Source organism: Erinaceus europaeus, chromosome 5 (assembly GCF_950295315.1).
Source record: "Erinaceus europaeus chromosome 5, mEriEur2.1, whole genome shotgun sequence".
NCBI lineage: Eukaryota > Metazoa > Chordata > Mammalia > Eulipotyphla > Erinaceidae > Erinaceus > Erinaceus europaeus.
Window position 1 is genome coordinate 127,158,075 of NC_080166.1, and position 27,473 is coordinate 127,185,547.

At 44.1% G+C, this 27,473-nt stretch overlaps 1 protein-coding gene across 8 annotated transcripts in view; it reads left to right on the forward strand.

Annotated features, from left to right (window-relative positions):
- Nucleotides 1-27,473, forward strand: part of MBNL2 (muscleblind like splicing regulator 2) — a 72,932-nt gene that overhangs the window by 25,844 nt on the left and 19,615 nt on the right. The window contains exons 4-7 of one of the 8 annotated variants that reach the window (XM_060191773.1): nt 4,396-4,449; nt 5,176-5,329; nt 12,984-13,019; nt 14,347-14,441. In XM_060191773.1, coding sequence (XP_060047756.1) covers nt 4,396-4,449; nt 5,176-5,329; nt 12,984-13,019; nt 14,347-14,441 — 339 coding nt within the window. The remainder of the gene's footprint in view (nt 1-4,395; nt 4,450-5,175; nt 5,330-12,983; nt 13,020-14,346; nt 14,442-27,473) is intronic. The other 7 variants (XM_060191772.1, XM_060191775.1, XM_060191777.1 and 4 more) reach the window with 7 other exon arrangements.

Here is a 27,473-nt window from a genome sequence, read left to right on the forward strand (position 1 = left end):
AAAAGCATTTTTTTTTTAAATTGGATCTTACCAACTCGTGTTTTCCTCCAAAGAGAGCCTTGCTAGAACATTTTCCAAACTGGTCATCCTCAATCTTTATCTGTAATCATTTCTACTTTAGTTTTGTCTTTCTCTCTCTCTTCCCTACCTCAAGCCCCATAGTCCCATACCTTATGTCCCATCTTTGGTTATACTCAGTGACAGATGATGGTGGGCAACCCTTTGTGTGAAAAACACTGCTTGTATCCTGATATCAGTGCTCAGGAGGTCTGAATCCAGGAGCCTGAAAACCAGGGGCCACTCTCTTGTTTTCCTTTCTGAGTCTCGGCTTGTCACCCCCATTCTGTAAGGCATCTGGCCATGTTTGGAGACACTGTAGGAATACCCACACCATCTTATGTCTGTTTTGTTATTATTGTTATTGTTATTATTATTATTGGATAGAGACAGAGAGAAATTGAGACGAGAGGGAGAGATAGAGATGGAAAGAGACAGATACCTACAGCCCTGCTTCACCACTCATGAAGCTTTCTTCCTACAGGTGGGGACCAGGGGCTTGAACCTAGATCCTTGCGCACTGTAATGTGTATGCTTAACCAGGCGCATCACCACCCAGCCCTGTCTTATATCTGTTGACGAGAGAGAGAAGTGCCGTCTACCCCCAGCTCAAATTAGACATAAGAAACCATCCCAGAGTGCTTTGGGTGGCTGTCTGTGTGGGCAGTCATAGCCTTTCTCCAGAGCACTCTGACCATCTCTATCCCCAGACCCCTGGGTCTCTGTTCTGAGAGTTGGGAGAATGGGTCCTGCTACCACAGACACCTGCTAGTACAATACCTGGATAAGGTCCAAATGTGTTCCCTCTGGTAGCCAGTGTTTGCAGGACACAGAAGGAGCACTGGTATCCGGAGTCCCTCGTCCAGAGGAAAAGATGGTAGTGAAGCTGTCACTCAGGAGTCAGTAACATGCCCCTCACTGGGCTCCATCTTGGAACCCAAAGTGTTCCAGGAGTGCAGGTCTTATTAGAGACTGGGGATCTGGCCTTCTTCTGATGAACTGGACCCTGGAAATGAAGCCAAAGCTTTGAGCCCAAGAGAAAGAGACACATATTTCCTTTATAGACTTATTCTTTGACAAGACCTCTGAAAAGATGAGCAGTGTCTTCAGCAGAATTTTATTTTTTAGAGATATTTTATTTATTTAATTTTTGTAATGAGGGGGGAGAGAGAGAGAGAAAGAGAGAGAGAGAGAGAGGCAGGCTAGTGTACTGCTAAGCATTGGTTTTTAGTGGTGCTGAGGACTGAACGAGGGACCTCAAAGTCTCAGGCATGAAAGTTTCTTGCAGAACTATTATGCTCTCTCCCCTGCTCCCAGAATGTTTGTTTTCTCAATCGTAAAAGGAAGCTTAACAACACTTAGCTTGGGTCATTGTAACACAAAAAGTCTTCAAGCCCAAAGGCTTTCTTCACATGCATTCAAACCAAGTGAAGCCAGGAGGCGACTATTCTGTCCAAGCCTTCATTCAGTTAGATCAGTTTCCTTTGAATAAGGAAACCAGCTCGGGGGCTTTGAGCAATGTCCTACTTGTGGCAGCTCTGGTTTCTGGCCTCACAGTTGCCTGGTCCCGTGAATTGGTCTGTGCTGTAATACCTGCCATAGACCTTGGTTTGCCTGCTCTGACCCAGAGTTGCTTTGTTCCTTGTTCCAGAAAGAGGGAAAAAACTACTTGCATGAAGGCCTTGTCCTACTGATTTGTACCCACTTACTGAAAGCTAGAGGAATTCCAGAGGCGAGGGTGTTGTTAAAATTCGGGGGCTCCAGCTGGCCGGGCTTAGCTTCATGGGCGGGTAACAGAGACGCGGAGACAACGGCTGGGCAGGGCAGCTGTATTTCTTTATTCAGGAACAACGATTCATAAACTAAGACAAACTAATCACCAAACAGAACTCTGCTGTCCCTTTGCGGCGGCGCAAGCACTCTCACTTACTCTGGAACTCTGGAACCCTCCCCAACTCCGGAACTCTCGAACTCTCCCACTCTCCCACTCTCCCACTTTGGAACCCTCTCTCGGGGTTCCTAGGGGCGGGGCCAAGCGGGCCCGCGAAAACTAACTGGACTGATCCAGTTCTCTTGGCGGGGGAGAACTAGAACTCAATGTAAAGCATACAACACGAGGGACAGAAATATCAGTGATCATGTAGACAATGACTCCCCCCCTCCCGCCCCCTGCTTTGGCACGCGATGGGGATGCTATTACTGAAACCTCCTAGCAAGGTACCTGTGGAGCCTCCCAAATTCTTGGTGATCTCTGAGGTCTGTTCTAAGCCTGAAACTCTTTCAACAGAGGCCAATGGTCAGATAATAGCTTCTAAAACAAAACACCCATAGTCTGCAAGGGCATATGATGACATGACTCTTCATTCACATAAGGTAGAAAAGAAATCCCTGTCTATTCTTTGGGGGGAGGGATTCTCTCAGCTCTGGTGCTAGAAAGAGAACTTGAGGCCTCAGCTCAGGCACCCAAGTCCTATGCTCTAGCTGCTAAACTATTTTTCTTAAGCCCAGATTTTTGTTGTTGTTGTTGTTAAAGATATACTTCTGGGCGGAGGGTAGATGGCAAAGAGACTCATGCCTGAGGCTCCAAAATCCCAGGTTCAATCCCCCCCCCACCACCACTATAAGCCAGAGCTGAGCAGTGCTTTGGTTAAAAAAAAAAAAAAAAAAGATATATTTCTTACCTATGAATGGCAGGGTTTCACATATGACAGCAAGGAAGCACTCCCCAAGACATGTCCCCTGCTGATGATGCAGGATCTTTCTATCTGGACTCTATATTACTGCCAGCCTCTTCCTCCTCATTCTTCTTTCTTTACCTTTCCTACTGATATGCTTTTTATACAAAGTCAGCAGATGGCGGTGTGCTGCTCTTTATATTTATGAGAAAGAAGAAAACAAAGCAGTGATATCCAATGGGGAGAGGACATCTGGAACAATTCCGTTCTATTTCAAATTCCACAGTTCTCACTCAGAACTTCAAAATGTAACATTGCGTATTTGCAAGCCTTAGGGATTTACCTATTGTGCTCAAATGTAGAAAAGGGTCTCCCTTGTTCTTGTTTGTTTGTTTGTTTGATTTTTAATTTACAATGGAACTTTCCCTTTGAATATTAATGTCCACAGAAGTCCATCAGAGAATTTTTAAGTATTTTACAACAATTATCAAGGAATCAGTCTTTTTTATTATGGCCTAGAGCAACCAGTATTTGTTATTATTTTAGGTATTGAATTGAAGCCATCTACCCAAAAGTGTGGTTATAAATTATAGATATGATTTCACTTCTAACTTTCAAGAAGTCCTTGCAATTTTTTTTTTAAGTTGTTTGCTGCTTTACTTGTTTTAGTCACAAGTTCCACATCTCAGTAACTGGATCAATGAATTATTATTCCAGTACAAATAGAATCATTAAGTAGAAATTATTTTAATACCTGAAAGCACTAAAAATCCTTTTAGAAGGGGGGTATTTTCTTAGTGTAATCGGGTAAGTTATTTGAGATGACATTTATGTATGATTTTAAATGTGGTGGAAAAGAGAATGAATGATAAGTTAGTTCTTGGGGGGAAAAATGTGATGAACTTTTTAGACACTTCCTGTTCAAATTCAGAGCCGGCTTAGTCTGGAACCGTAGTCCACAGTGTCAGATACATGCTAAGAGTGAAGAGAAGAACTGACACATCACTCCATGTGATTCAGACAAAAAATGAAGTTCCAGCCCCAAACCGTTTTGCCTCAAGAATCTCCTGTTTGCCTAATTTTTTTGCCTGAATTGTCTGTCTCAGTTCGTCGCTTCATTTCGTGAGGCAAAATCATCATTAGAACAGACTTTCGTCAAAGCGCAAGGCGAGATCCCTTATTTGGGACACGGATCTCCTTTGTAATGTCATTACTTCACATTGAAAAACTAACTTATCAGAAGTTCTTCATCCAATGGCCTTTAAAAGAGTTTTTGCATTTTTTTTTTCTTTCTGAAGCAATATATAAAAAAAAATGCTTATGGTGTGTGTATGCGAGCTGCTGTTTTGATTAACTTTCCTGAATTTCAAACATCTATATTTTACTCTCTTAAATGCTTTTAACTAAGGTATAGTAGTTGCATTTTTGCTTCAATACTAATTTAAGGTGTAATATTCATTTCTTTAAAGAACATTTTTGTTGTTGTGCATGCCTAGTGTTTTGTACGTTGTATATTGCATTCAGAATATTTTTTTCCTTCTCACCTATCCACAATGCAATGCCGTTCCCATGATGCACCTCTGCTTGCTGTTTACCTGTATGTTAATTCGCTTGAATCCCATTGGCCCACTGCCATCATGTGCTCGCTGCCTGTTATTAAAAGACTCAGTCGACTGCCAAAGCAATGAAGCGACCTCTCGAAGCATCTGTAGACCTGGTACTTTGACCTTTCACCTTTCGCTTTGCATGTAGCTTTTCAGAGAGCCATCTGAGATGTGTATTACTTGTAAGATATTGGTTGCCAACAATCATGATTGTTAATTAATGAAAAAGGAATCCAGTCCGGTGTTGAGCCATCTCATTTTCATGTGTAACATGGGAAGGAACCGAACCCTAACAGATTTTTAATACCTTTTCCAAAGAGTGAAACAGTTTTAAGTTCCATGACTGGGGAAATGCTCACTGGAATTCTTATTATTAACCTTTAAATCCAAGCCATTGCCGTCTAGTTAAAGAAAAGACTAGGTATTAATAATAACACAAATGCTTCTCTTCCTACCCTACCCTGCCCCCCTCCTTAGAATAGTTTGACTCATTTTGAAAGCTAAAGCTATTTTTGTTGTTCTTGTTGCTTGATAGTTTTTATTTTCTTTTCCTTAGTTGAGATGCTACCATTTCTCCCCCCCCTCCCCCCCCTTTTTTTTTGGGTGACAGAAAACCATGCTTCCGCTCCCAGTAACAAATTCTCACTCATTCGACATTGCCGCTGTTAAAATCAAGGTGCATGGCACAGGCATCCCCGTAGCTGTCATTTTGCTAATTTTTTTTTTTGTTTCTGTTTTTTTGTTTTTTAAAAGAATGTGGCAAATTGATGATCTCTGTGGACAGCGGAGGACTGTCTGCTTGGAGTTAGACATGTCTTGTCCGATTCTTTCCCTTCTAGGCCTTTCCTCCTGGTGCTCTTCATCCTTTACCAAAGAGACAAGCACTTGAAAAAAGCAACAGTGCCAGCACGGTCTTTAACCCCAGTGTCCTGCACTACCAGCAAGCGCTGACTAGCACACAGCTTCAGCAGCACACGGCGTTCATCCCGACAGGTATGTGTCCCCAGCCCTGTATCCCTTGTGCCCTTCCAGTCATGTGCTTTCTTCTCATTCCTCTAGGCTGCTTGGTGGCACCGAATTTGCTTTTAAAGGTATAACAAATACAGCCTTGACCACCAGCCTTATCCTAGCTATCTAGATCGACTGGCCTCGTTTGGAAGGAGAGCACAGGAGTGTCAGGATTCTAAAGCCAAAGAGTTTTATAGTGTGCAGTGAGTGGCAGGTTGAACCCACAAGAGACAAAGAAGCAGCAAGGGCTCTTGGTGTCTTGTGTTTAAACAAGCCGTGTGTAATTGCTTTTGTAAAAAAAAAAAAGAAAAGAAAAGAAAAAAAGACTTTTCTGTGTGGTAATTGGAATTTGTCCTTAACCCTGAATGACCGAAAAAGCAGTAATGCCAGTAAATACTAACCTTTTCTCCCCTCTTCTAGTCCTATTCAGAGCACTAAAACAAAACAGAGACGATTCATATTAAAGCAATCCTCTACTCATATGTTTACACCCATTTTCTCTCTCTCTCTCTCTCTCTCTCTCTCTCTCTCCATCCTTCTGAATTCCCACCAAGTCGATAAATATATAGAACTCTTCTCCTTGGCTTCTAAGCCAATGCTTGAGAATAAGTAGCAGGTGCATTCACTCCTGTCCCTGGTTGGTTCATAGAACCTTGGAGTTGGAAGGGTTTTTAGTGAACTCCTCACCCATTGAGTGTTTTACAGATGAAAAACCTGAGGCCCCTGTAATGCAAGTGACTTTCCAAGGTGGCACAACTAATAATAAAGAAAAGACCTAGTAGAAGCTAGCAGTCCTGTGTCCGGTCCTGTTTACAGGGCATGACACCACCCAGACCTCCTACAAGAAAGTCAGAGTTCCTATTTAGGGCTTAATACAAAATGTCAGATTTAAGTGAAGAAATAAAAACACAGCACACATCAACCTTCCTTCCCCCCTTTTAATGCCTGCTTTCCCAAATGAAAACACGCACACACGCACACACGCATGCACGCACACCCATGCACACGTACAGGGCCCACAAGTCAACTGTAGTTCTGACCTTTTAGCCTGCATCAGGAGCAGAAAAAATATACTCAGAAGTGAGTAAAATTTGCTAGTGTATAAGAAGAAGAAAAAAAAATAGAAGGGGACTTAGACATTAGTGAGAAGGCTTGCCCTTGAGTTCTTAATTTTGAAATCAAAATCTTCATCCCAGATGAAGACAGAGATGAGAAGCTATCAGAAAGTGGGTTTTTTTTTTTTTCCACTTGTTTGCTTGTTTTGTTAGTTTCTTAGCACTTCCTAAAATCTAGACCCTATCAGATCTAGATTACCTAAGAGGCAAATTAAAGAGGGAAGTGAATGACTGTTACCATAGTTGTTATTTCTCTAAAGTGTCCACTTTGGAATGAACAGTTATCCCCTAAATGATGAACCTTAGCTTCTGATTTACTTATCTGAGTTCTGTTCTTCTTTTAAAATGAACCCCTAGACATGTAAGGTGAACCTCTAATTTGCTAATTCTTGGGGTTCCCCTTTGCCCTAGAACAGCCTTAATGTGCAATCACAGTGCACAGCTTTTATACTTGGGATTCACTTGGTATAAGAAGTTTATAAAATAATTGCCAGTGATAAGCTGACCTTGCAGATTCATGTGATTTTATTTTTAAGTGATTTATTTTTTGCAGTTCATCACCTAGTTTTATATACAAGTGTGCGTGTATGTATTTTTTTCTTGTTGTCACTGTGGCTTCTCCACACCATAATGACTTTTCCATAAAGGTAAAGAGAGACAGACAGACAGACAGACAGACAGACAGAGAGAGACAGACTACAGCACCAAAGCTTCCCCAGTATGAAGGGCTCTGAGCCCCCATCTGAGTCAAGTGTATGATGAAGCAGGCACCCTCACCCAGTGAGATATCTTAACTAGGTATTTTAACCATGAAAATATTAGGGGAAAATACACTGAAGGGTCAGGGGAGGCCATCATAAAGGTCCGTTTCTGAAGGCTGAGTAGTCAGCTGGTCATGACGCTGGCATTCTGGAACTACCCAGGAAACCCCGGAGCTGAGTGGTGCAAACCATCAAAGGCCCCTAGCTCGTGTATGACACTTCAGTCCAGTGATGCCTGGCTTGCTAGAGCACTTGTTTTAAAATAATCCACCCGGAAAATCAGAATGAACTTCTCTCCCGCTATAATCAGATCACTGCTGAGATGCTGCCTGCTGGCTGTTGTGGCTGTGCACTACCGCCCTCTGCTGGATGCTTTAAGAACTGCTTGCCTGTATCCAGCAATCTTCAACTGAGAAGGGGTGTGGGGTCCTCTCCCTCCCCCCCCCCCAAATTGGGACCTAAACCATTTAGTCCTGTGACTTGGAAGAACTCCCATCAGAAATATCATGCAAATATCATAGGAAACAATCATACGGCTCTTACTCTCTCTCAAATGATATTTCAGGCTTCCAAGATGTTGACTTAAGAGAAAGTAACTTTACTGAAAGGAAATCAGCATGATTTCTCCCTCAGTTAATCTGTAATAGAAATTTCAGTATTTATCTTGGCTCTCAGTTTTCAGGATGACTTTTTTCAACTTTTTTTTTTTTACAAAAAAACACCTGATAAAGATAACCATCATTACTTGCTTACCATTGTTTTCTATAATTTTTTTGTGTGTATATACTTCTAATGAGTGAAATTCAGAGAGAGAAGGAGAGAGAGAGATTGAGAGAGAACCTCCAGAGCACTGCTCAGCTCTGGCTTATGGTGGTGCTGGGTATCAAACCTGGGACCACAGAGCCTCAGACATGAAAGACTTTGGCAGAGGCATGATGCTGTCTTCCCAACCTTCACTGTCATTTTCAACCTCTGCTAATTCATCAGTGTCAAAATAATTGTTGAAACTTGATAGATGCTAAGTCGCTATTTCAAAACACAGCTTTTTTTTTTCCTATCTCTAGCTATTTTTTTAATTTTTTATTTATTTACTAATAAGAAAGATAGGGACAGAGAGAGAAAGAACCAGATATCACTCTGGTACATGTGCTTCCAGGGACTGAACAACTCCTCAGGCCCTCAAGCTTTAATATCTAATGCATTATCCACTGTGCCATCATCTCCTGGCCCACTTTGTTTTTTTTACATTAATAAATGCCATAAACAAGCAGCTTAAAAACACCTTGTGTTCTCTGAGAGATTACCCTTTATGAAAAGATCTTTCAAGCTGAAAATCTTTTATATGCTACAGAAATTCTCCCACTGACACTGTGGATTTGGGCTTTAGGAATTCTTCCTCCAGGCTGTGAGGATATAAAAATAAGCTTCACTAATATAATTATCTCCTGGGTTGATGCCCTAGTACATTTGAAGTGGGTGGGAATTTTTTTTCCCTTTTCCTCCCTTTATTCCTTTATTTGATAAGGATTATTTTAACCTGGGAGCTGCACGTTTTTCTTTGCTATCTTAGGGAAGTGGCGGGACACATACACACACATACACACATGCATGCACACGCACACACACACTTACCAAAATAGCAGCCTTAATAATACGTAGCGTTTCTCTGACAGGCTGATTTCTGAATTCCTGTAAGTGTCCCTAGAGACATTATCATCCTTCCAGATACTTTGCCAGTGACAGGCGTACTTATTTGCATTTTGCAGATGGAAAAACTGAGGTTGTGTCAATCCAGCAGCAGTGGAATCTATAATTCAGGGGCTGAGCCATGTGGTCTGACGCACAGATTCTAAAGCCGATATGTCTGTGCATCTGAAGCAGAAGACACTTGCAAAGGCTCATTGCTAGAATGCATGCCTTAGAGACGCGCTTCCACCAGGGAGAACAAAGACACCCTGCCTCCCCATTTATTTCGTGATATTGGCAGCTTGGAATAGGCAGGAGAAGGGGCAGTGCCAGCCCACATGCTGCCCAGTGATAAGAAAGAAGTCAGAACTCATTGGCATAAGTTGCACCCACCTCCTGGTTCTCCCTGTTCCGTGGAAATGCGGTAGTCGACCCCAGCAAGCTTTACTGATTTGATTCAACACACGGTTGTCTGTGATAGCTAGTCTGGTGTGTCCTAGCTCCCAAAGCGAGTTGTGGAAATACTGAGCAGGAGCTCAGAACCAGGTGGAAACTAGACAGAGTGCAGAAACTTAAGGACTCCCTCAGGAAGGAGAGGGAGGCGTGGTCTGGAATCTTCAGGAGGCCTCTCTGGCTCTTTAGGCTGAGCCATTGGGCCACAGCTTGAACTGCAGCCAAATGTGTGGCACCCCCTCCAAAGGGGTTCACCTGCACACACACACACAACCCCCCCTTGAGAAAACCCTTCAGGACAGTCCCTTCCATATCAGAATGCCAGTGAGTCAGGGCTTCTGGATAAGGCTCTCTCTGCACCCAACCGCTATGGGAGGAAGGCATTCACAAGCTGGGTGCTTGAAGAGTTTTAGCAACAAATTCCCCCCACTCCCTTCCCCACACACTTATGGCTGAGATCTTGCACTGAATCTGCCTCGTCCCACAGAGTCTACAGTGAAGGAGGAGAGACACATGGTCACTACATACCCCATGTCAATAAAGTGTAATTGTATGTGTGATCGCGTGTGTGTGGGGGGGCTGTATAAGTGAGTGTGTCTGTGTGTGTGAGAGAGTGTGTGTGTTTGTGTGAGAGTGTGTATGTGTGTGTATGTGTGAGTTGTATGTGTAAATGAGCATGTGTGTGTGCCCATGTGTATGTGTAAGCAAATGTGTGTGTGTGTGTGAGTGCGCGCGCGCGCGTGCGCAGAGAATCAGCCAGGTAAAGACTCGATGAGATTGGAAGGAGGAAGCATAGAGCCATCCTGAGAGGCAGGTTGTAGAGGAACTACAGAAGTCTCCTGAAGTCGTAGCCTGTGTGTTGAGTCCTGGAAGATGAAAAGAGTGAATAAAGGTTCTGGGGGCAGAGGAGACAGCTTTGGGAAGCTCAGACGTAGGACAGAAGTGTGGTGAGTGGAGCTCTAGGAATTGAAAGTCTGGGCTGTGTGGACCGTGGTGCTGTGGGCAGGAGGTTGCAGGAGCTGGGAAGGTTGGGATTTGTTTCTGGACATTCGAGGAGCCGTGGTCCTGAAAGCCACGTGGAACCATGGAGTCTTTTCCCATCAGAGAAGTGGAGCAGACCTGCATTTGGAAGGGTTGACTCTTGTCAGCAGAGTGGAGTGACAGATTTGAGGTGTGGAGAGCAGGAATGGAAGCGAAAAGGCCTGTTAAGATGTGATTGTGTAGCCCAGACTTGATGGTGACGGTGATGGTGACCAGGGTTTGAGAAGTGGCACTGGAAATGGACCAATAGACAAAACGCAGGATGCACCACAGAGCCGGAACTGCCAGGTTAGACACGGGAATCCCACAGGTGAAAGTGAGAAGAGTTACGATCTTCCATTCACTGGAAGACCAGGTAGACAGGGGAGACCCTGGAGCATGTCCGAGGCATTGAAGCAGCCGCTGGGGGAAGGACAGATGCTGGGACATGTCATTTTTGAGACACTCATGAGGCAGCCATGTGGGAAGGCCAGGTGAGCCCTTCCAGGGGGCCCGGAGCCCTCAGTAGAGACCCTTAGAGGGGACCAGGAGCTCAGAGCAGAGGCTGGAAACCATGAGGTAACAGATAGTGTTGATACCCCTATTTACTTGAAAGACTCAGAAAGAAATGAAAAAGGATACAGAACTGAGTCCTGATGCCAGCCTGTAGTGGGCAAAGTGTGTGTGTGTGTGTGTGTGTGTGTGTGTGTGTGTGTGTGTGTGTAAGTCTGCAAGTGTCTGTGTGATCAAGAAGTTGAAGGGAAAAGAGTGGTTTGTTATGGATGGGATGGCCAACTGCTGCAGGTGATTGAGACTGCAATAGTCAGATGAAGAAGGAAGAACTCCAGGTGAGGGAGACAGAGTAATGGCTATGCAAATAGATTCTCATGCCTGAGGCTCTGAGGTCCCAGGTTCAATTCCCCAACCACCATAAACCAGAGCTGAGCAGTGCTAGGAAAGAAAAAAGAAGGAAGCATCCCGCCCCCCACAGCAACGTGGAGTTCCTGGGGGACTTCAGCAGTTGGAGAGGTGAACAGTGGAAGCCACGCCTGAGAGGACTAGAGAGTGAGCAGGGCGGGAATGAGCCAGATTGTGAAGAAGAGAAAGGCCCTGTGTCAGGAACAGGATTTCCAGAAGTCTGGCGGGTGGGGCAGAGGGGTTGTTTTTTAAGTTGGGTCTAGGAGCATATGAGTTGGAAAACCCGACAGAAACTCAGTTAAAGAGCCTCTTTCCAACAAGTTCCTCTTCACTGATCCTGATCCAGATGCTAGTGAGAGAGGTCCACGCTTTGCATATGAACAGTTTAGCAAAGAGGGCAGAGAGCCCCCCCATCCCCATCTCAGATTCTTCACTTAGTGTCTCAGGAGGCAACTCTAAAATCAAGCAGGTGCAACTGTGTTTACTTAAAAAAAAAAACACCTCTCAGGCACCTCCATGACAGCCATTCCCCAGTTTTCTCAACCCTCTGATGACTGGGATTCTCTAAGACATTGAACCAACCGGAAGCAGATGCGTTTTTCAGTCCAGGGCTGTCTGTCCTCCATAACACACACTGCTACTCAACGCTTTCTGATTCAGATCCATTTAGGAGACCACCCACAGAGAAGGCAACTGCTATCAAGAAAAACCACCTTTCTTCCTTCAGGTCCACACACATAGGAATTGTGCCAAGGGCCCCTCCCCCCACCCCAATTCAAGAGTCAGCCATGTCCCAAGTCCCCAGCCCAGCTCCTGCCTCAGACCCAATTCTACTGTTGCCTCTTCTGTGCTTTACATCTTATCACCAGGCACCACTCCATGATCAGAGTGAAAGTAGGAAATAGATGGCCCACATAGGCAAGCCATTCTGTCCTCAGGAACCTCAGTCTCCCTACCCTGTCAGACACACACACACCACACCACGCCATATACCACACCACACCACACCACACCACACCACACCACACCACACCACACCACACCACACCACACCACACCACACCACACACCCCCTTTTGATCTGGAGGGACCTGAATTACAGCTCTGTTTTAGTAGTGACATGCAGACCCTCTCCCCTAACGCCAGGGGAATGTTTCACGCCATGAGGGCAGTGTCACCTAAAGTCACAGCCTGCACCTGAATGTAGGGAGAGAATTCTGTTTGCAGCCACAACCTTGGTTCCCAGACACTGTGTGACCTCGGAGCAGTCACTGAGCCTCAGACTTTTCCGTCTGTAAAATCCCTGCTCCCTACCTTGGAGGATGAACTTGATAATGTCTTAGAGAGAGAGAATGGAAGAAAGAAAGACAAAATAAAGTCAAAAGAGGACACTTCAGCTCTATCACACATCATTCTCAAGGAGAATCACGCTACTGCATACGGTCAGCCTGAAAAGTAGGAGGAGGAGTGAATGTGGTCTCATATTGGCTTCAAGACCAAACCAAACCAAGTCCAATCTAGACCTGTTGTCAGTCCCGAAAACCCATGAATGACACAAAGACTGTGTGAACTAACCCTACTGATTTCTGGTTGTGCTTCAATCTTACTTTGAATGTTAACTCTAAACCGCTAACCTGTTTCTTTCCCTTTATTCACTTTTCCCACCCACCATTGCATGCCATGCAGGTTCAGTTTTGTGCATGACACCCGCTACCAGTATTGGTAGGTTCCAACCTTTTTTTATTTGTCTTCTATATTGTGTACAGTGCCTTCACTTGTTTGATAACGTGTTTCAGAGATGATAGGACTCCACTAGGAAATGGTAGCACTGAAGGCTCATTTGGCTTTAGAGTTAATGTCTAGAATTTTTTAAATGTTTTTGTCTATTTAAGGGGGAAAAAATGGCCACTTTCTAATGTGACTTAGAGCAACCACTGCAGGAAACATAAGACCGCAAGAAACGAGTCTGATGTTTCAATGACCTGTGTTTTGTTTCTCTTTAGAGTTTATGTGGTTTAGAGTAAAGGAGAAAAAAGGCTTACTTGATGAGAGAGGCAGGCTGATTCCATCCATGTGTGCAAGACCCATAGTGGTGTGCCTTGATCTCCTCTTTGCTGTGTGTTAAAGTTATCAGAGTTTCCCAGAAGTATTTATTTCTAAGAACTGTGTATTTTGAAAAACAAATGTTTCAACTGTCTTGCTATGTTATCCCCCCTTTTTTTAATTTTAAGGATTGATTTACTCACAATGATGATACGCATCTCACCCCTTCCCTTGGATGCTAAAGTTTCATTCATACGCAATCATCCTCATGCAGCCCCTAACTTGGTGTTAAACTCTGTCTTCAGGACGTATGATGTGTTCTGTTTAGAATCAAGAAAAATAAACACCAAATTTTTTTTTTTTACCTCTTTCACAATAACTCTGGTCCAGGTGCTGTGATTTCTGCATTACCGCTTACTGGTCCAAAGAAATCACAGTTCCTGTGAATTTCAGCTCAAACAAACGAACAAAAAAAACCCTTACGTTGATCCCCTCCAAAAATTTTATCTAATTCCGACCAACTCCAAAGAATACACTGATTACAGCCTCCAGAGTGAGCCTTGATGGTGTAGAACGTTGCTGTCACGTGAATATTGCATATTCCTGATTTATTGGACATCCAGCTTTTTTTGTTCTGAAAAACAGCCCTGGTGACTGTACAGACATGAGGAGACTCTGAGTCGGGGATGCTCTATTGTGAGAGGTTAAAAATGTTGATAAATACATTGACCAAAGCCATCTGCTTTGGCCTTTCTGGGAATCACTGATGATGTTTTTTTTTTTTTTTTTTAAACTTCCTTTAATTGTACTTGTAATAAGCTATTTTCCCTTTTTTTTTTTTTATTTCTCTCCCATGCTTCCTTGCTTTGCATTGTGATTGCATGCCATCTGCTGGTTTAACCCATGATGGCTTGCTGCTCTGATATTCACCATGCCAAAATACCACTTCTATTACCATAATGCTACACCCTCCTGTTCATTGCTCCCATGGTTCCCCTCCTGAAAGTACCCATGATGCACAGCGCTACGTCAGCCACTGTCTCTGCAGCAACAACTCCTGCAACAAGTGTCCCCTTCGCAGCAACAGCCACAGCCAATCAGGTTTGCTCCTTTTAAAGCTTTCTTTCACAAATCCCGAACTCTAAATGAGTGCTGATACTGGGAAAAAAAAAAAAAATTCTCAGTGTGAGAATTTTTTTTTCGTGTTTTATCCATCAAATTTTGGTTTGGTTTTTTTTTTTCTTTCTTTCTTTCTTTCTTTTTACTTTATTTTAAATTAGCTTTATAGCCGGCATTTGTGGACAGGTTTGCACTTATTTAGAGTTAACATTTACTGCAAATAATGATATAGCTATGTTTTGTGTTGCACTGTTTGTTTTTTCGTACCTAATAATTGTGTGATTAACCTGGCAGGCTTAAATTCCTTCCAGAGCAGCACTGCGTTTCCAGTGGTTTGTGAATTGCCTCAGAAACATTGCCCAAGCTCAGTCGCCCGTGGGTGCTTCGGAACAGCCTGTGTTTTGGCTCTGCTCATGTAGTGCTTCCCCTTTACCTGGTGCCAAGGAGGGATAAACAAACAGACAAACAAACAAACAGTCTCCTCTTAGTAAACAGTCTCCCCACCACTTTTTTTCTCTTAACGTTAAAGTTGAGAATGGGATGGTTCTTCTCAGCATTTCGTCTTGGTCGTCTGTGCTCCCAAGCTTTGCTTGATTTTTTTTTCTCTCTCTCTCTCTCTCCTGCTTTGTATTCTGTTCAAATACTGGTCTAAAAGGCAGAACATTGTGGTGGTGGGAGTGGGGGGAGGGACAGAGCTAGGGTTCAGAGCTCACCAAGGCAGGCTATCGGCGGTGATTCAAGACTTGGAACTGAGAGCGTCTCATGCATGTGCTGGTGACAGGATGCACTGCTTCCCTGCCAACGTCCTAAAGCGATAGGCTCACTGGACTCCTAACTCCAGCCAGCTGCTCTGCTCCACATGCTGTTGGCAGCACAAGCCCTCCCCTCACCTAGGAAGACACTCAGCTTGCATTTCTAGAAAGAGTCACCTTGGGGGTGTTTTGTTTAGTTTAGTTTTTTTAGTTTTTTTCTTTTTTTATTTTTCAAGCTAAATAAAGTCATCAGATATGGAAAAGGATGTGGAGTTGGCTAGGAGGAAAGTCCGGGATGATGGGAGAAATGGGGGGAAGCCAGGTATAAACTGTAGGCGGGACAGGTGCCAGGCTCCTCCCGTCCATGATCACGGGCACCGTTGAGCCCAGCACACTAGCTTCAGGGTGAGCAAAAGCAGGTGTGTGTGCACTTGAGTGAGGAGATGAAGGCCAGAGCTGGTGGCGGCTCCTTCAGGGGCCCTCTGAGCTATGACAAAGTAAGGAGAGGCCACACCAGCGCTCAAAGGCAAACACCAACAACTCTCTCTCTACCGCCTCTAAAATATCAGCTTAGCCTTTTAAGGGAAGCCAACTACTTGAGGTCCAGACAGCCCAAACAAGCAACACATCACATATCCCTTATCTGGGAAGATTTTTCCTTTTTTTTTTTTCACATGATGGGATGGGAGAAGGAAGGCACTGTACAATCCTCCTGTGATTAGGTTCAAAGCACCTCTCCCTGCCCCCCTTTGCTTCTTCTGCATAGGAAAGCAAGATTATCTGTTCCTTTGATGTCTGAGTCCTGCCTGCCTGAACCATGTTTTTATGATCTCTCCCCCCCCACCACCACAATCTGTGTTCGAGTCCCTTCATAAGCTTGAAGCATAACATAATAGTGTTTGTTCATTTGCCATGGAATTTCACTTAGATTTGATGGCCAACTGGGAACTTCCATCATATAGAGATTCCTCCATGGGAAAGAAGCCACGATGAAGAAGTCCTTGATAGTTCCAGCTAAATCTCCTAAATTAATTAGCGCTGAATACCTGACCATGTATCACCTATATTTTCCAGCCTAGTGATTTTGGGTTCCAACTGGTAAAAGCAAAACTTTGAAGAGATTGGATATGTAGGTTTCTCTCTGTGTATAGGATTCCAGGACTGTCCCAGAGCTAAGAATGCATCACTCTGTAGCAGTATGTGATTGGTAAAGGAATTAGAAAGTTTAGCTTCGGGTTAATTCAAAAGAAATAGAATTGAAGGGTTACCTGATGGTAGGTAGCCTCAAGAACCCTCAGTTCTCTGTTGTGGTTCATCCGATGTGACAGATGCTGGCTAACCCTGAAATGGGGAAGAAAAGAAACGCTTTAGCTTTGGTAAACATTTCCTTGCATGTGAAAAACGCAGAAAAGGGGTCGGGCAGTGGCACACCTGGTTGAGTGCACATGTTACCATGTGCAGTGACCTGGGTCCAAGCACAGGGGGATGCTTCAAAAGGGTGAAGCAAGACGGCAGGTCTCTCTCTCTCTCTCTCTCTCTCTCCTCCTCCTCCTCCTATCCCTCTCATTGATAAATAAATAAAATTCTTTAAAAAAGAAAAAAAAAGAAGAAATAGATTGGACCTATTTTATTTATTACTGGATAGAGACAGAGAGAAATTGAGAGAGGAGACAGAGAGGGAGAAAGACAGAGAGGTACCTACAGACCTGCTTCACCACTCATGAAGCTTTCGCCATGCAGGTAGGAAACAGAGTCTTGAACTTGGGTCCTCACACACTGTAATGTGTGTGCTCAAGCAGGAGCACCACCACCTGGTCCTCCAAAATGGCCATATATAGAGGTTCTCAAGTCTGAGACTCCAGAGTCCCAGGTTCAACTCCCTATACCATCATAAGCCAGAGCTGAGCAGTACTCTGGTAAAATAAATAACTAAAGCAATAATACAGTGAAATTGAATGAAGACAAAATCCCCAATACATTTGGGAAATAAAATTTCATGTTTGGTTGTTTAACTCTGGGGGCAGTATGGACACAAAAATATTATAAACAAATTTACCAATAGCTATTTCCTGGTTTAATTAAGATCTGTGGGCCTTTATATACAAATTACACCTAATATTCTTCACAGACTACTTTCCATGCACAAGAACATGTTCTAGATGATTTCTCTCATTTTGCTTCTATTGTCTGAGAGAAGATACAGTTGGCTAGATAAATACATTTAGCCCAAATGGCAGCCTTATAAGTACAGTTGTCACTCCTACATTATAGATGATGGAACTGATGGAATAGTCATTAAACTGCCTTAGTCAAAGTCACACAGTTAATAAGTGGTCCTTGTTGAATTTTTTAAAAATATTTTAAAAATTTTATTTATTTTCCCTTTTGTTGCCCTTGTTGTTGTTTTGTTGTTGTTGTTGTTGATGTCGTCGTTGGATAGGACAGAGAGAAATGGAGAGAGGAGGGGAAGACAGAGAGGGGGAGAGAAAGACAGACACCTGCAGACCTGCTTCACCGCCAGTGAAGCGACTCCCCTGCAGGTGGGGAGCCCGGGGCTCAAACTGGGATCCTTTCACTGGTCCTTGCATTTGGCGCCACCTGCGCTTAACCCGCTGCGCTACCGCCGGACTCCCGCTTGATGAGTTTTTACAGATTTACTCATGTGTGTTTTGTGAAGAAAGGGAGACACAGAGAAAGCAAAAGCAGAGCAGCAGGTGCTGAAAGATGGTGGTGCCCGAGATGGAACCTGGAGCCTCACGCGTGCGAATCCTGTGCTGACTCTGAGCTGAGCTGCCTCTCTCCAGACCTTCTTGCTATGTATATTTTGTCTGTTTGTTTGTTTCCTTGCTTGCTTACCAAAGCACTGCACCACTCTGGCGTATGGTGGAACAGGGTTTGAACATGGGACTTCGGGGCTTTGGACATGAAAGCCTCTTTGTATAACCCCTCCGCTATCTCCCCTGTCCCCTTTGCTATAGTTTTCAACCCAGACAGTTTGATTCCAACAGTCTTAGTTTCAGCCATCACGTCGTACCGCCTCTCTCTATAATTATCCACAAAAGTCACTGCTTCCACCAATAAAATGGTCTTTCGTGTGGGATCTGATGCCTATAAGCGGCAGCGATAGGGCAAATGAAAGTCTTGCTAAAGTAGCTAACACAAAAGTGAACCCTAAGTTGGGGGAGATAACCTGAATTTGAGCAGAGCTTCCAGCCGGGGATGTAATAGTGAGGTCATGTTTCAAAACTGCTGATGAGTTGTTAGAAAAATCATAGCGTATTTTTCTATGCAAAAAAGGAAAAAAAGTACCATGGCTTTTCTAACAATCCAGTATAAGGCTGATAGTGCTTATAGTCTGCAGGCATACATTAGTATTCAATGTCATACTACCACCAGTGAGTAGACTGAAAATGATGGCCGGTTTTATAGATAAGATAGGAGAATTTCATAGAAATTGAAGTTGAAGTTAACAAGAATGACATTAGTCCTGGCAGGTCAAGTGCACGGACTCCTTGTGCATGAATCACTGCCCTAAGCTTTTCCTTGAGCCTCTGTCATTCATCTCACAAATAGTTTGGTGACAAGGGCACTGACAGTGCCTTATACATCAATCCATTTCAGCCTCCAGCTGAAGGCCAGGATGCATGCATCTCCAGCTGGTTGCAGTGATGCGCGTTTCATCTTAGAATGGCCACTGAGCAAGGCAGAGTGGACAGTTCAGCATATGGACGATTTCATTTGTTCACATTGGCAGAGATTTTATTTCATGGAATGAGAGTACAGATTGAAGATAGGGGAGACTGCATTGTGGTGGTTCTGCAAAAACACTTTACATGCCAGAGGCTCCAAGTTCAATTCCCAGCACCGCCACAAGTCAGAGAAGCCGTGCTCTGATAGAAAGAAAGAAAGAAAGAAAGAAAGAGGCAGAAAGAAAGAAGAAAGGGGGGACAAAGGGGGAAAAAAGGAAATTCAAGAAGAAAGAGGAAAGAAGAGAGCAAGGAGGAGAAAGAAGGAAAGAGAGAGAAAAGAAGAAAGAAAGAAAGGGAGGACAGATTGAAATTCTTGTATCTGTATTATTTTATTTCCAAAGAACATTTCATTGCAAAAGGAGAGGGAACTATTTCCACATAAATACATTTCAATTCTTAATGCCTTCATTTATTTAGAGACTCTTCAATTTACCTAATAGCGTCCTTGAAACCTAATTAAAATGCACTTTATACTCTGAGTCTTCCCTTGAACCCCCGCAGCTTCAAGTGCTATTTTCTGTGCCCTGGGTTCTACAAGGACTCTTACTGGCAAGATCCTCAGAGCATGAGCATTAGAGAAGAGACATCATGTTCCAGGGCCCACCCCACCCCTGAGTCCTTTACTTTGGTGCAATACACCAAACCCAGTCCAAGTTTCTTATTTTTTCAACTTCTTTTTTAAATATATTATTGGTGAGTTAATAATAATCAATGAGATTGTGGGGTAAGAGGGGGACAGTTCATACAATTCCCACCACTAGAGTGCCATATCCCATCCCCTCCATTGGAAGCTTCCCTAGTCTTTATCCCTCTGGGACTATGGACTAAAGACCTCTATGGGGTGCAGAAGGTGGAAGGTCTGGCTTCCGTAATTGCTTCTCCACTGAGCATGGACATTGATAGGTGGATCCATACCCCCAGCCTGTCTCTATCTTTCCCTAGTGAGGTAGGGCTCTGGGGAGGTGCGGTTCTAGGACACATTGGTGAGGTCGCCTGCCCAGGTAAGGCAGGTCAGCATTGTGGTAGTATTTTTCAACTTCTTTTTATGAGTGAGATCATCCCATATTCATCCTTCTCCTAGAAAGGAGTATTTTTACAGCGTGGACTTATCAGTATTTATTTTTTTAAGAGAGCCAGAACATCAGTCTGGTGCATGCAGTACCAAGGACTGAACTTGTGCTCTGTCACTGCACAGTGCCCCAGGAAGCTGCAGGAATTTTTTTTTTTTAATTATCTTTATTTATTGCTTAGAGACAGCCAGAAACCAAGAGGGAAGGGGAGATTGAGAGAAAGAGAGACAGAGAGACACCCACAGCCCTGCTTCACCACCTGTGAAGCTTTCCTCCTACAGGTGGGGACCAGGGACTCAAACCTGAGTCCTTGTGCATTGTAACATGTGTGCTCAGCCAAGGGATTTTGTTCACAGAACACCCTAAGCATTGCCTTGATAGCTGGTGAAATCAAATCGTGTGTCTACCAACACAGAAAATAATACCTAAATCACATTTTTTTGGGGGGGGTGATGACTCGTTTAGAATTATGACCCAAAGATGATTTACATCCTCCCCTAAATATTAAATATTAAATCCATTCAACAGAATATTGAATCGAGGAAGAATTCATTGAAAATCAGTCGATAGTATATCAGACACACACAGCCCTCTATATACTGAAATCTTTGATACATTGAGAAAAATCCCATTTCCCAGACGTGCCTTATGTAAGTTGGTAGATATGATTCTCGGTGCCAACAATATCTGAACAGAATAAGGAAATCGTCACAGCTCGACCCACATAGGACAGCTAGATTGGTCTGGCCTGCCACAGACTGCTCAGGAGGGAAAAGAGAAACATTTAAGATTTTACGTATTTCAGGTGGCTCTGTGGCGCAATGGGTAGCACACTGGACTTCTAGTGACTAAAAAGATTTTACGTATTTCTTGTGCAGTGACGTGAGCAAAACTTCAAAGTCGTTTGTCTAGATTTCTTGGATAGGTCAGTTAGCCATTCCTAACCAAGAAATCTAGAAAAGCAAGGTCATGTTTTATTCACTCTCTCATTGTAGAAAGTCTTAGAAAACATTATTCAGAGCCATCTGCCAGAACTATATTCAGACACACGTAGGAGGCGTTAACTCCCCCAGCCCTTCACATTGACCCTTCAAACACCTGGCCTGTGTGCCCCTCTCCCCCCAACACACACACACACACACACACACACACACACACACACACACGGAAAATCTTGTATCTGCAAAGCCCCAAAGTGAGAGGAGGAGCAAACTCCCATCATGCTCCTCTCCTGAAGAAGCATGGCGGAATGGCCGGCCTCTCTTGTGGAGGCCCAGCTGCTGCAACATGTTCCTCTCTTGCTGTTTCCTGGTTTCTGACCCAGTGACGTTGTGTTCCGGAAAAGCCAAGACAGCAGTTTCCTGGCTCCAAGTCCTCACGGGAAGCCCCTGAGCTGAGACATCACCACTGAAGTGGTTAGTCACCTTTCACTTTGTGCTGGTCTCCCTGGTAGAGTAGGGTTCAGTTGCAGTTTCAGTCAGTGGTCTGGTTGCTTCCAGTGAGGCAGAACTGCTGAATCAAATGGTTTGTGGGAAGAAATCAGAGAGTATGCATGGAGTAAGAGACAAGAGAGATGTTGGAGACAATTGTAGCTCTTGAGTGAAAAAAAAAATACCTATGTGTCAAGTGGCTTTCATTAATACTGTTAACTGAGTGCAAACAATTAACATTATTAATGAAAGTCACTGGTCTTTTGGGGTTAGAATTTCCTAGTTCAGTGTCACAAGGGCATGGAAATCCAGACTAGCTAGTGTGGTTATATTTATTTATTTATTTATTTTATTTATTTATTTTATTTATTTATTTTTGCCTCCAGAGTCATCACTGGGACTTGCTGTTGGCATTTAAAATCCATCTCTCCTTGGGAGTCGGGCTGTAGCACAGCGGGTTAAGCGCAGGTGGCGCAAAGCGCAAGGACCGGCGTAAGGATCCCGGTTCGAACCCCAGCTCCCCACCTGCAGGGGAGTCGCTTCACAGGCGGTGAAGCAGGTCTGCAGGTGTCTCTCTTTCTCTCCTCCTCTCTGTCTTCCCCTCCTCTCTCCATTTCTCTCTGTCCTATCCAACAACGACAACAACAATAATAACTACAACAATAAAACAACAAGGGCAACAAAAGGGAATAAAGAAATAAAATATTAAAAAAAAAATCCATCGCTCCTGGCGGCCATTTTTTTCCTTTTATTTTTTTTATTGGATAGAACAGTGAAATTCTGAGAGAATAGGGAGATAGTGAGGGAAATAGACACCTGCAGGCCTGCTTCACCACTTGTGAGGTGACCCCCCTGCAGGTGGGGAGCCGGGGGCTCTAACTGGGATCCTTACGCAGTACTACCCATGCCCCTCCCCAACTTTTTTTTTTTTTTTTTAGTTAAGGAAAGTTGAACAGGGGGCTCTATCTTCAGTGGGCTTGGATCAATGAGAAGCAGCTTCTTGTTATTTATTCTCATCAAGAAGTCAGAAAGTAAGAGCACTATAGTCCTTTCCTCTCCTTTTCCTGCCTCTGAACAGCTGCATTGCAGGGCTGCCCTGAGGTTTAATTAATAAACGTCATTTGCAGAGTCTCTGAGGAAAGGCTAACTTATGTAAGTGTCATCATCTAGTACATTTTCATTTTTTCATGAATAATTTACACCTCCTGGTGAGAAACTTGGTTGAATTCTTTTGTATCTAGCACCTCAAGACATAATATCACTTCCAATTTCGTGCTGCCGGGGAAGAGAAATGTCAAGGGTCCTTCTGTGGAACTTTCCTGCTACTTGATTGAACTGCCACCCTACTTACCTCCTGTCCCAGCCTCCTTTGCATTTTGATGGAATTGGTAGGGGAAAGGAAATCTTTTCCGTCTGAAAAGTAATATCCCCGGTAGCATTCTGGCTTTCCTGGATGGTTATAAAATCCTGCTCCATTGCTTTGGTTTTAGGTTTTGTCATGCAGACCATTCCTCCTGCTAGGTGTTTATTCCCAGTTCTGGAACTCTCGGGAGAGAGTGGCTCTCTGCAAGGGTGGAGCTTCAAAACTGTTGTCCAGGGCTGAGAGATGAATGGCGTCTCCAAAAACAAACAAACAAAACCCCCACAATGTTGCCCTAAAGGCATTTTTTCCCCAGGTTCTTTTCTCTGCCTTCTTGCCCTGATACCTGTGTGTTTGAGAAAGTTGCCAGCTGCAAAGGAGGGGCAGCAGTCTAGCCAGACTGTTCCTTGTGAAACCACCACATGGCAAAGACAAACTGGCATTGTATATGGTTTCTAAGGTCGGACTGGTGTGAGCCTGATCCTCATTGAGTGTGGAGGTATCAAGGACACCTGGAAGTTCACTGCCTCATCAGAGAGATGTGGAAACAGTCAGGCCACACCACAAAACAACATAGCAGGGGCCAAGTGGTGGCTTACCTGGTTGATCACACACACACTACAGTGTACAAGGACCCAGGTTCAAGCCCCCACTTCCCACCTGTAGGAGGGAAGCTTCATGAGTGGCAAAGCAGTGCTACAGGTATCTTTCTGTCTTCCTGTCTAACACCTCCTTTCTCGATTTCTTTCTGTCTTTACCCCAAGTAAATAAATAAAAGTATATATATTCATTCCCAGTTCACTACTCAGTTCTGGCTTATGGTGGTACAAGGGATTGAACCTGGGACTTTGGAGCCTCAGGCATTAGAGTCTTTTTTCATAACTACTATGCTATCTAACCCACCCAATAACATGAAATATTAAAAAAAAATTTAAGTCAGATACCCAGATACTGCTGGAAGTGTGCTCCTTAAGTCTTGACATGGCTGGGGGAGAGGAAGGGACTGGACTTGAAGGCTGTGTAGACAGATCATGAATAAGCAAGGCAGCGGGGGCAGGCAGTGGTGCACCTGGTTAAGCACAGCACACTACAGTGTTCAAGGACCTGGGTTCAAGCCCCTGGTGTCCACCTGTAGGGGTAAAGCTTCATGAGAGGTGAATCAGGGCTGCAGGTGTCTGTCTCTCTTCCTCTCTGTTTCCCCCTCCCCTCTCAATTTCTCTCTGTCTCTATCCAATAATAAATAAGTAAATTTAAAAAGTTTTTTTAAGTAAGTGAGGTGGTACCTGGATAGGGTAAAATGCACAGGATAGGGGCTGTGGGGAGGGAGAGCGTCAGAGGGACTGCTGTTCCCCACCATGCTGTTCTTCCTCTCCCAGTACAAGACCCTGCGTGGGATGGGGGAGGGAGACAGGAAGCACTTGGGCAGAGCCCAGAGAGCTCAGCACAGCAGAGCCAGAGAGGCTTTGGCAACTCTGCCCTTGAACAGCTGGGTGGAAGCAAGTCCTAGTCATAGGGGATGAAAGGCCTGAAAGCTCTCCTCCCCAGGAAGTGAGTGAGTGAGTGAGTGAGCGAGCAAGCAAGCAAGCCGACAGGAAGCTGAAGGATGAGAGGAAGCTACTTCATATAGGAAAAGCAGGAAACAGAGACCGAGAAAGAAGTGGAAGTCAGCGAAGGGACTGAATGGAGAGCCGGGAAGAGTCCAGGATCCTGTGACCCTTGAGTTCTTGTCCAGCCTCTGTCATAATGAGGTCTTTTTCTTCCCTTCTTGTCAGCCCTCCCATGCCGCCACTTGGATCTGCCTTGTGAAGGATTCACTTGCTGACTGGCATGGGTGTCTGGGTGGCTGTGGTCCCCCTGGCTTCTGGAACCCGTCAGGCGTCAGCAGGAGATTTGCTAAGTCAGGCCGGTGGGTTTGTTAAAGGAGAGAGTTGGGAAAGGAGCAGGGATTAGGGAGGAAAAGAATTGCTATTCCCGCTGTCCGTCTCCTTTTCTTTGTTCTGATGCCTGCATCATTAAGATGGTTTTGAAGAGGAGAAAGAGTTATAATGGGAGTAGAAGTTGTAACAGGAAAGTCTAAGAATGAAAAGTAGCCCATTGTGTACTTCGCCTTAGAGAAAGGTGACTAAGAGCTGCTTTTTTCAATTTTGAGTTCATCACCTCACCCCCTCCCTTCCTCTCCGTGCAAGAGAAAGTGAAAACCTGAAAAGATCCAGGGCCAGGCAGTGGCTCACACACTGCAGTGCACAAGGACCCAGGTTCAAGGCCCTTGTCCCCACCTGCAGGGGGAAAACTTCACGAGTGGTGAAGCAGGGCTGCAAGTGTCTCTCTGGTTCTCTTCCTCTCTGTCTCCCCACTCACCTCTCAATTTCTATCTTGTCTCTATCCAATAATAAATAAAAAATTTAAAAAGGACTTGAATTTCCAAGGTTGGAGGCCAGGCACTAATGTACCTGGTAGAGCAGATATGTTCCAACTCAAGGATCCAGGTTTGAAGCCCCAGTGCCCACCTGAAGGAGGGATGCTTCGCGAGCAGTGAAGCAGGGTTGCAGGTGCTTCTCTTTCTCTCTTGCTATCTCCTCATTCCCTCTCAATTTCTCTGTCTCTACCCATGAAATAAATAAGTAAGCTATTGGAAAAAGGAAGAAAGAGAGAAAGAAAGGAAAGAAGGGAAGGAAGGAAGGAATGAAGGAAGGAATGACTAAGACGGAGGAGGGAGGTTATGGTGTTTTTTGTTTATTTGTTTGTTTCTACCAAGGACCATTTGGATAATTTTTCTTTTAATTTTTTAATATTTATTTTCCCTTTTGTTGCCCTTGTTGTTTTTTATTATTATTGTAGTTATTGATGTCATTATTGTTGGATAGGTCAGAGAGAAATGGAGAGAGGAGGGGAAGACAGAGGGGGGAGAGAAAGACAGACACCTGCAGACCTGCTTCACCGCCTGTGAAGCGACTCCCCTGCAGGTGGGGGGGCCGGGGGCTCGAACCGGGATCCTTACGCCGGTCCTTGTGCTTTGCGCCACCTGCGCTTAACCCGCTGCGCTACCACCCGACTTCCAGGATACATATATATATATATATTGTGTGTGTGTGTGTGTGTGTGTGTGTGTGTGTGTGTGTGTGTGTGTAGAAAAGGAAGTAAGGGGGGTGGGGGTGGTACATCTGGTTAAGCACATATATTACCAAGTGCAAAGACCCAGGTTCAAGCCCCTGCCACCCACTTGCAGGAGGTCTGCTTCATGAGCAGTGTAGCAGGTCTGCTGGTGTCTGTCTTCCTCTCCTTCTGTCTCCCTGTCCTCTCAATTTCTGTCAGTGTCCTATCTAATAAAAAGCAATTGGAAGCATTAGAGCAAATTTAAAATAAACTAAAATGATTTGGTTAAAAAAAAAAAGTGATTAGAAAGGAAAAAATGGCCACCAGGAGCAGTGGATTCCTAGTGCCGGCACTGAGTCCCAGCGATAGCCCTGGAGGGGAGGAGAGAGAGAGAGAGAAAGGCAGGAAGGAAGGAAGGAAAAAGGAAGGAAGTGCCTTGGACACTTTTCTGAATCACGTTTAGTACCAGCACACATGGAATACCTTACAAAGCATATGACACCTAAATTCACAATATTATTGGTTAATTCCCATTTGAATAGAAGCAGAAGCCAACTTTTATATGAGACTATGAGCCTTTAAATAAATAGACTAAAACAAGAGAATTGACCTTTTTCAGAAATCACTGTTATGTATCAAACATACATATTTATGTGGATATAATTTAATTTAGTGCTCAGCAGAACTCTTTTTAAAATATTTATTTGTCATTAATAGTTTGCTGTAAGATGATAGTGTATAATTCCACACCAAACCCACCTCCAAAGTTCTGTTCTGTATCCCCACCCTCCAGCCTTCCAAAGATAACCACCATAGTGCTCCCAAGTCTTACAGTTCCCGCAGAACTCTCTAAGTATCTTATCTATGTTTCAGAGGTGAACAAATCTTAAGATCTGATTTACTTATCACTCCAGCAGGTAGAAGATGTTTGGGCAATATAGAACTCAAATTCAGCGTTCCCCAGCCCTGTCGCTTTGTGTCTACACCATATTTAAGTTGGACTGGAGCATCAAGTCAATGTAGAATTGTATAGTGTCTTTCTATGTTTTCTTGAAAACAAAGTCTAACTTCTGTAAAGTTTTTCACTACTTAAGAAGACAGTTAGTTCTAGTAGAATCAAGTCTGTTTAAAGTCCAAATTCAGTGTCAGAAATGGTAGGCTCTTCACCTGCAGGGAGAAGCTTCACAAGTCATAAAGTAGGTCTCCAGGTTTCTGTCTTCCTCTCTCCCTCCCCACCGCCCCCTCCTCTCCCAATTTCTCTCCATCTCTATACAGAATAAATTTTAAAAAGAAAGAAAGTTCAGGCCCATCACATGAGCTAGAAAGTAGGAAGCAGTGCACTGTACCACTCTTCCCGGGGTGGTGAACTCTCAAGTCACTTCCGGCTGGAGAGTCTGCCCAGAAGAATCCTCTCATTCAAAGCTTTTGTTTTCAAAATATGTTAACAACCAGGCCTGGTGGTGACTGACCTGGTAGAACACACACATTGCCATATTCAAGGGTCCGGCTTCCAGCCCCTTGTCTCCACCTGCAGGGAGGGAAGCTTTCTAAGAAGTGACA